We start from the raw sequence: 9,508 nt of genomic DNA on the forward strand, positions 1-9,508 counted from the left end.
ATTTAGTCATTTGATAGTTGATTGACTCATGAATCAATTGTTAAATATATTAAAGATATAATAAATTTCTTTTATTATAAACTAAAATTTATTTATGCTAATAAAAAGTAGAATATGTATAGAAATTTTAAATTTTATATAATTAAATGTATTGAAGCCATATAAGAGTAATAAAAAATTAAATAAAAACCTTTATTCAGACAATTTAAAAATGTATAATGTTAAATTTTACTCTCAACTTTTGTATCTTTTACTAATTTGACCTCAACTTTTCAAAAAGAATCAAATCACTTTTTTAATGAAAATGTTGACTAAAACATTAATTTCTAATGATGTGGCATGGCAACCCGCATACTACTCCATATTTACTTTATCTTGACATAATACTATTTATCTTATATGCCATCAATAAATAATTTAAAATTATTAAAACATTCAAAAATAAAAAAATTTAAAAATGATAAAAGTTCAATTTAAAGAAAAGAAGAAGAAGCATGAAGTGCATGCAGATTATCATGCAAGCTGAGATATTTAAAAATCTAACATTTTAGTCAATATCTCAATTAAAAAACAATAATTAGATTCTTTTAAAAGATTGATAATTAAATTAATCTTTTTCTAAAAATTTAATGGTTAAATTTAACTAAAAAATAAATAAGGCGCAAATTGATAAAAGATTTAAAATTATGATAGTAAAATTTTATAGAGATAACATTAGATGTATCAAAGACGTAGCAAAAGACTTTTTTATCCTATGATTTTGTTTCGCTTGAGCCAGTTCATGTCAATACGCCTTCATGAAAATAGTGTTTATTTCCACTTCCTTATTTATTTTGCATTGTTCTTTTTGTGGATGAATCAGCTTCTATTGCAAAACTAAAACAATAAATTCTTGAATAAAATTAAAATAAACATGGAGTGCTGGATTTTCTATTACTAAAATTGAAATAAACAAAAACAATAGCCGCTGAAGGGTGTAATTTATAGGTAGAGAATGACCGTAAATATGTAAGTTATTTTAAGAGTTCAATTCTTTTATTTCTGCTAAAATCACTCCTATATATATATATATATATATATAGAGCTGATCATGGGTTGAGCGGCCCGGCCCTGTCCGAAGGCCCGCCCGAAAAATAGGAGGGTTTGGATAAAAATATAGGCCCGAAAAATGGGCTTGGGCAAAAAAATGAGGCCCGTTTAAAAAACAGGCCGGGTCTCGAGTAAGAGTTTTTAGCCGGACTCGGCCCGCCCGCCCGAATTATATATTAATATATTTTTATTTTATTTTAATTATTTTAAATTTTTAATATAACTATTTTTATTATATTGTTAATTTGTGTATTGTTTTAAGAATTGTTTTAGTATTATTTTATTTGTTTTACTATTTATTTTATGTTTTTAAATATATTTAATTTATTATATTTTTAAATTTTTTATTTAATGAAATAAGAAAAAAAAATTAATATGGGCGGGCTAGGCCGGGCCGAGCTTAGTAATTTTATTTCGGGTCAGACTTGGACAAAATTTTAAGTCTATTTTTCGGGCCAGGCCCGAATCCGGGCCCGGGCCTAATAAACGGACCTAAAATTTTATTTAAACCCGGCCCAAACCTGGCCCAACCCATGACCACCTCTATATATATGCACTTGAATATATTTATGACTCTTGACCAAACAAATATATTAACTCATTTTAAAGCACACGTGTGAATCAGATTGATCTTTGAAGAGCTCGGGCAAGTTTCAAACAAGTCTTTGGACGATCCATCAAAAAACACACTTATATATTAACCGCAATGATGCCATCATCAATATCTCAACTGCACCTCTTAAAAGATTTACACACATCTCAAAGGAGCAATTTCAGGTTATTCCTGTCACTGTCACTGTCACTGTCACTGTTTTTTTTTCTTTTATGTATTTTCTAAGAAAAGCCGTTTGTAATTACAATGGAGATTTGTTTCTTCCTCCAGACCTCTTTTTTGTGCTGTCACTGCCATTTTTTGTTCCTCGATATACAACGGATTCAGATGGTTAAATCTCATTCCAATTCAGTTCCCATCAAACACTTGTGTACTTTTTGAGAAAACCCAACTTCATAAAGAGATGAACGGCCACACTAGCAAATAGAAATGCAGAGAAAAATATATTAATCTTTGTTTTGTCTTTTGCCTCTTTTCATGATGGTCTGCTCATTGTTTGTAGCTAGAACTCCCAATCTTGCTGGATACAAACGGCTTGTCCTTCAAACTGTTACTTAGCACTGTTTCACTGTTGCTTGAGTGGCTTTCCCCAACACCGGGTCTCATCCAGATTTTTATGTTTCCCTCTCGACAAACAGTAAGTACTGATTCCTGGGTAAAAATCAAGCCCGAGAGTGGTTCGTTGTGAACACGATGAGCAACCAGTGGAGAAACTTTTGGAACATCTCGGATACTTGGGGCAGGTTGCAGGGTACCCAATGGGCTTATGTTGTCCCAGTGGGAAGACTGGCTCCCAGTGCTGTAAGTGGGAGACCCACCAGGAGGGCATCGACGCAATGGCACTACAATCTCATCCATTTCTAGGTCCCACAATAACAACTGTGTGTCCTATACAGAAGAAGGTAATAATGAGATGTGAATGATATTGCAGTTGCTGCAAGGAAGAAGCACATTTCCCTTTAAAGGAAATAGTGTAAACAAAAAGGTTACCTAATTTCATTCTAATGTATTAAGCTTAACACCTGCAGTTAGTTGTCCCCCTTTAACAGAAAAGTGATACTCCGAGGAAAAAGAAAACCATCTTTAAACCTTTACAGTCCGTGTGTCTTGATTTTCGGGGGTCTCCTTTCCCCACATGTTGAAGAAAACAGGTAAGGCAAAGGATGATCATAACTAACTTTATAACCATGTTCCTTAACCACAAAATGTTTATGAACAACAGTTCGTTGTCATTCCATGAAAAATGAAAAGCAAGCTATTCATCAGAAAATATTCTCAAAGTATTCCGTGATTCTTTGCCAACATGTTTTAGTTTTCATTGTAATTCTTCAGTTCTCCCCATTCATATGCTAAATATATATGATATCCCTCATATTAACTGTTCAAGATCCTATTTAAACAAGAACCTAAACTAACCGACAACATATAGTAACCGGACAACCTATAATTTCATAAAGTTACAATTAAAAGATTTCCTATATAGTCTACACTCGATACATTGAAAGAAGAGCGAAGCACTACCTCCAGAAAGGTTGCTACAACATTAATGTAAGTGTGAGCATTTATAACTTGTAAAGATAGAATTAGCGGAGCATAACAGTTAAATGCATATAAAAGATCAAAATACATGAGCATGAAAGAGCAATGGTAAAGAGGGGCGTCTGATAAGAGTGACTATAATTATTTTTACCACGCTAAGAACATCCTTATACCTGACCAACAGAACCAAACCGGTACATCACAGTCTCCCCTGTGCCATCAGAATTAGGTGATGACCAATACGAATCAAATGCCACTCCACTAACCTGTCAGCACCATGTAGAAAGAAATGAGTACACAGCCATCTTCATCCACAACAGATAAACAGAAGCTTTCTAAGGTAAGAATTGTACCCATGAGTTGTGCCCCTCACCCCATGCCACAACCTTTCGATCTTCCATACTCCAAACTTGAACCAAGTCATCTTCACCTCCGGTCAGAATATATTTCCCATCCATACTGTTCAGTGGACATTGTTGTTAGTACCAACATTTATTTTCTCCAAAGGTGATGGCTTATATATCATATACAAAGAACAGAAGGTGATAAATTGAAAACACAGTATATTTAAAAGAATGCACAAATTTGTTTGGACAAAAGAATAGAGCTTTGAAAAAGAGAACAGAGCACCTCCAAGCGCAACATAGTAGAGCACCATAATAGCTTTTGCCACCACATACGAGCTGTTCTTTTGAATAGTCAAAAACTCGCAGATAGCCTGCACTCAGCCAGTAGAAAGAGAGAAACTCAAAGTTCAAAAAAGCTAGAAAAGAAAAACAGCGGAAAAATGCAGATGATGTTAATTTGAGTTGATACCATCTCTTCCAACAGTTGCTAAGTATGCCCCATCATGGGAGAAAGCAATGCTATTAATTGAACCTTGACAAACATGCCATCTTGCTATTGGGTTACTCTGCAAGGAAATAATGGCAAGTAAATGAAAACCAAAACAAGGAAAAATAGAAAAATTATATGGTTCCGCATTGATGTCAAAGAACAGTCAGACCAAAAACATTTTCTGTTGCTAAGGCATGCTCTATCTTGCCAGATATCAAGAATATCATGGCATTAACTGTAACAAAAAAAGGAAATATATATAACCATGGGCATATAAACCAGAAGGCAAGCACAAGACCACATCTAAATGCATTCAGTAAAGGTTTAGGAAGGAAGGAAGAAAAGAAGACATGTGCAAACTTTCCTGCAGCTCTCTGAGAAATTTGGGTGTCAAATCCCATTTTTGACAATCTAGATCATGCAAAATGCAGCAACACATGCATCATCTAATTTAAACAGATAACCGTTTGGCTAGAAACTAGAATAGTGAGAAGCCATGCAGCACCTACTATAAATTTACACATGAATCATTAATGGCTTTACATTATACAACAAAGGTAAACACCACCAATTTTAGGAAACATACACAAATAAGAAAGCCTAAAATAGCTCTTTTTACCCCAAAATAAAACACTGACCAGTACCTTACTGTAACGTGCATGTGAAACTGAAAATTGAGTTTGGTCTTTTACAACAGGGAATGAAGAATCACCAGCTCCTTCCTTGTTCTAGATGACACAAAAAGAAAGAAAGAAAAAAGCTTAAAAAAAAGCTTGATGCATTGAACATAATGAAATTTGTAAGTTATACCTCCAGAAGTTAAAAAATATAAAAAATAAATAAAATCCTTCTTTAATTATCAGAAACTTGCCTTTTCATACACGTACATGTTTCCATCAGCATGAGCCACCATAAAAACACCATCACCTCCGGGAACCCATGCAATACCAGTACAGCGACTGCTGGAAATAACAAGAATATATAAGATCGGCAGCTGAGTCAACCAAATTAAAACATCAATTCAGCATAAAGGTCAATTAGAAACAAAAGTCAGTGCCCCTTTCATCATCCTAAGGGGAAGCCTGAGAGAAAAGCAAATTCTATAAGTTGCAGCAGATGACAAGTTGAATATTGCTAGCGGGTTTAAAAATCAACCCAGCGAGAGACCAAGTCAGTTGCTTTCTTGCTGGCCTTATATTTGGTACTATTGATACCTTAAAAATATTGAAAGTTAAAGAGAAAACAAACAAAGCCGCTCTGCAGCAAGGTCTCTAGGTGGATAGAAAAAAAATTGCGACAATATTGCCCCATTAAAATAACAAAAACAGATTCAAGAAAATGATATCATAAAGTGGCGTAAGCTTAATATGCATCATTTAAAAGAAAAACAAATCTATATAAGATGTCATAGAAATTATCCAGCTCCAAGCCATTGGGTACCACAATTTATCTTTACACCAAAACAGATTCAAGAAAATGATATCATAAAGTGGCGTAAGCTTAATATGCATCATTTAAAAGAAAAACAAATCTATATAAGATGTCATAGAAATTATCCAGCTCCAAGCCATTGGGTACCACAATTTATCTTTACACCATCATGTACTAGTTTAGCCTCTAAAGCACAAAATTCTACAAATCACATGCATGAAGACCTAAGACAAAACATTTGAAACTCGAAATTTTTAAAAAGTATACTCGAATGGCGAAGAAAGGTTAGGAAATGTATAATGGATGTAGTAATGTAAAACTTGCCTGTTATTGACAGAACCATCTTTGTTGTAATGCTGCGCCCCAACAAGCTTCTTTCCAACATCCTGTAACTGCTGTCTCAGTGACACAGAGTAAACTACAGTAATACACACAGAACTGATAAATTTGCAGAGTTTAAACCCTTGAGCTAAAATTGCAAATTAGAATAAGCTAAGAAGAATTACCATCACCAGAATTCAACCCGATAAGCAAATCATGGCCATCTTTGGCATCTTGATCAAATGCGTGGCAGATAGGGTTCGAATTACTGAAATTGATAGACTTTATTGGATCCTACATTAAACACCAATATTCTCAAAAACCACAGATGGCTTCTCTTACATCAAAAACCATAACAAAAAAAAATGCTAAATTACCTTGTCCTGAGAATTCAAATCACTTATAAAGATAGCATCACCAACATTAAAGATTAAATAAGTGCCTTTCCCATCAAAATTCATATTATTGATTGAATTACTAGAACTTGAAGCACCCAATGACCCAATCCTACTAGTACTACCAATACTTTTACTCCCACCATTCCCTCCAGCAAATCCAAGCGTGCGGCTCCCGTTCCCAGCACCTAGCCACCTTGCTGCTGCTGATCTGACCCCACTGCTGGCACTGTAGCTGGACGATGAAGACGTCGGAGTTGATGGAGCTGGCTTCTCCTTCAAATGTGCTAGGGTAACCTGACAGCCGGACTTAATCAATACAATCTCAACAAACGAATAATACATAAGTATAAGCAAAACGATCAAAATTTGACTTTATAAGTAAGGGCATTGATTCAAACTCTTTGAAGCTTAAACTTGTAATCAATAATGCTTAAACACCGATGATACAAAATGATCTAATAAAATATGTTCTTCAAGTTCTTCTAACAGATGGGTACATGTAAAAACCCCTCTTCTCACTAATAAATTGGAAATGTTCTCATTATCTAATTATAACATTAGTGTATCAAAAACACAAAAAGGAAAACCCACACTAAAATAAAAAGAAATAAAGAAAAACAAAAGAGAGTAATTTAAAGTGAAATCGGATGATTGGTCTTGATCAAAACCCAAATAAGTAACCCAAAAGATAGTCTTCTTTTCAATAATTTAAGAAAAAAAAGGAAACCCTAGGAATTTGAAGTTACCTGAGTAACAGTTTTGCCATGAGCATAGTGAAGAAGGCTAGAAGGGTGAGTCTTTTCATAGTGAAGCTTATATCGACCTTCTGGAGTTTTAAAATAAGTCTTCAAACCCGGCGATTGAGCGTTTGCCGAGGACGAAGAGGTCGAAATCGTACCGTTGGCCGTGTTGATCATGGTGTCGCTTATCTTACACCCGATAACATCTGATCATGACACACTAGGGTTTCTTCTACTTCTTCTCAATTTTGAAAATTTCTTATTTCCTAAATCCGAAGACCAAAAGAAAACCCAAAAAGAAAATAAGTCTTTTATGGGTAATTTTCTGTTGTTGAAATGGGGAATGGGGGATCAAAGGAGGAGAAGGGCCCTGTATGGGTGGGAGTTATGAGAAGAGGTTAGACTTTTCGGGAAGTTTAAGGGAAGTCAACGGAATGGACGGTGGAGGATTCAAGAGAGTGATCTTAATTGGTCTTTGTAGTTATAAACTGAGAGAGGGATTGATGATGAAGATGGGAAAGATTTCCAGGTTTTCTTTATTATAATTTATTTTGTATTGAGTTTGATATGCTCCGATTTTCACCTCCATTTTCTTGACTTTGGGCACTTACCATTCGGCCCCCAATTATGTTCTTTTCTATTTTGTATTTAAAAAAATCTCCTTTTTGTTGTAAATTAAATGGGCGTAGTAAACCCTCTTTAAGCATATTAAAGAAATGAAATAAAACTCTTTATTTAATTTATAATTAAGAGATTATTAAATAAAGTAATTAAAAATTTTAATTCATTTAATGTAATACCTTTATTAATTGAATGTAAAGGAGCTTATAAATAGTATCTTGTAAGTGAAAATAAAATAATGAAATTTTCTCGTATTTTCTCTACTTAATTCATAGTGAAGTTTACGTCATTTCGACTTTTTATAATTTACCCGTATAACTCCGTTAAACTATATACGGTATCGTATTTTCATAATTCTTTTATTTTATTTTCTAGATGAAATATTTGTTTTGGGTAACATTTACATATTTATTTTTACAACTAAAATCTAATAATGATAATTATATATACATTTTTTATTAAAAGAAATTTCAATTAATTTAATTTGTGTTAAGTTATTATCATGACTATTCCTCTTTATGCCAATATTTGACATACATATTATTATTTAGCAAATTTGGTATATATAATTGAATTATTTTACGATTGAGAATACTTATTAATTTACTAATATTTTTTTATTTTGATTCAAGTGATTATAATGTCAAATCTTGCCAAACTTGAATTTGCGGCCTTAGACATCTCAGGCAAGAACTATTTGTCATGGGTGTTAGATGCTGAAATTCACCTAGATGCTAAAGGTCTAGGAAATACTATATTAGCAAATAAAGAAGCATCTAATCAAGACAAGGCAAAAGCAATGATTTTCATCCGTCATCATCTGCATGAAGGATTAAAAGTGGAATATCTCACAGTGAAAGACCCTCTTGAGTTGTGGAAAAATTTGAAAGAATGATATGACCATCAGAAAACTGTGATACTCCCTAAAGCTCGTTATGATTGGATGCACTTACGGTTGCAAGATTTTAAGGCGTAAGTGAATACAATTCGAACTTTTCAAAATTAGTTCTCAACTAAAATTATGTGGAGAAAACATAAGCGATAAGGACTTGTTAGAAAACATTTTCAACCTTTCACGCTACTAATGTGCTCTTGCAGCAAAGAATACCGTGAAAAAGGTTTTAAAAGGTATTCAATTGATTTCATGCCTTTTGGTGGTGAGCAAAATAATGAGCTATTGATGAAAAATCATGGAATTCGTCCCATGGTTCTCGCACGGTCCTCAAGTGAATGTAGCAAGACACAATAATTATAAAAATAGAAAATATAGAAGTCACGGTACGAGGTCGTGGACGTAGTAGGGGACGTGGTCGAGGACGTATTAGTAATCGTTATCATGGTGGTCATAACAATGATACTTCTAACCACCAGAAAAATAATAACAATGAAAGACAAGAAAGAAGTGGTCAAAATAATCCTTCAAAGATTGTTAAGAATATATGCTACCGATGTGGTATGAAGGGGCATTGGTCACGTACCTGTCGTACGTTTGAGCATTTAGTGAAACTTTATCAAGCATCCATTAAAAGGAAGGGAAAGCATATGGAGACAAATTTTATATCCCAAAATGATGAAATAGAGGCAAAAGATGAAGATATTCACTATAATAATAAAACTGACCATGCCTACAAGGATGATAAATTTAACGACCTTAATAATATAACTCATCTAGATGTGGCAGATTTCTTTGAGAATCATTAGAAAAATTGATGTTATTTTGACATTTTTTTAAGTATATTTGATTTTCTTGCATAAAAAAATAATTGATATATTTAATAAATATTTGTAATGTTTATCATATTATATTTTGTTTGTTTTATGAAGAATATGAATATTCAACAAAATTTCGATAGACCCAAAATCAATGAAGACATGTGTCTTGCAGATAGTGCTACAACACATACGATACTCAAAGATAA

The 9,508-nt window shown here is 33.4% G+C and overlaps 1 protein-coding gene across 1 annotated transcript; it reads right to left on the reverse strand.

The window, feature by feature from the left end:
* Window positions 1–1,766: 1,766 nt before the first annotated feature.
* LOC108460668 (uncharacterized) lies at window positions 1,767–7,612 on the reverse strand. The gene is made up of 11 exons (XM_017760254.2): window positions 6,975–7,612; window positions 6,208–6,522; window positions 6,016–6,124; window positions 5,834–5,927; window positions 4,950–5,037; window positions 4,723–4,806; window positions 4,058–4,154; window positions 3,872–3,959; window positions 3,595–3,700; window positions 3,415–3,507; window positions 1,767–2,590 (listed from the first exon to the last, which is right to left on the reverse strand). The coding sequence occupies exons 1-11, from the start codon at window positions 7,143–7,145 to the stop codon at window positions 2,192–2,194; spliced, it is 1,644 nt and encodes a 547-aa protein (XP_017615743.1). The 5' UTR covers window positions 7,146–7,612; the 3' UTR covers window positions 1,767–2,191.
* Between the last annotated feature and the right edge of the window lie 1,896 nt (window positions 7,613–9,508).

Source organism: Gossypium arboreum, chromosome 4 (assembly GCF_025698485.1).
Source record: "Gossypium arboreum isolate Shixiya-1 chromosome 4, ASM2569848v2, whole genome shotgun sequence".
Classification (NCBI taxonomy): Eukaryota; Viridiplantae; Streptophyta; class Magnoliopsida; order Malvales; family Malvaceae; genus Gossypium; species Gossypium arboreum.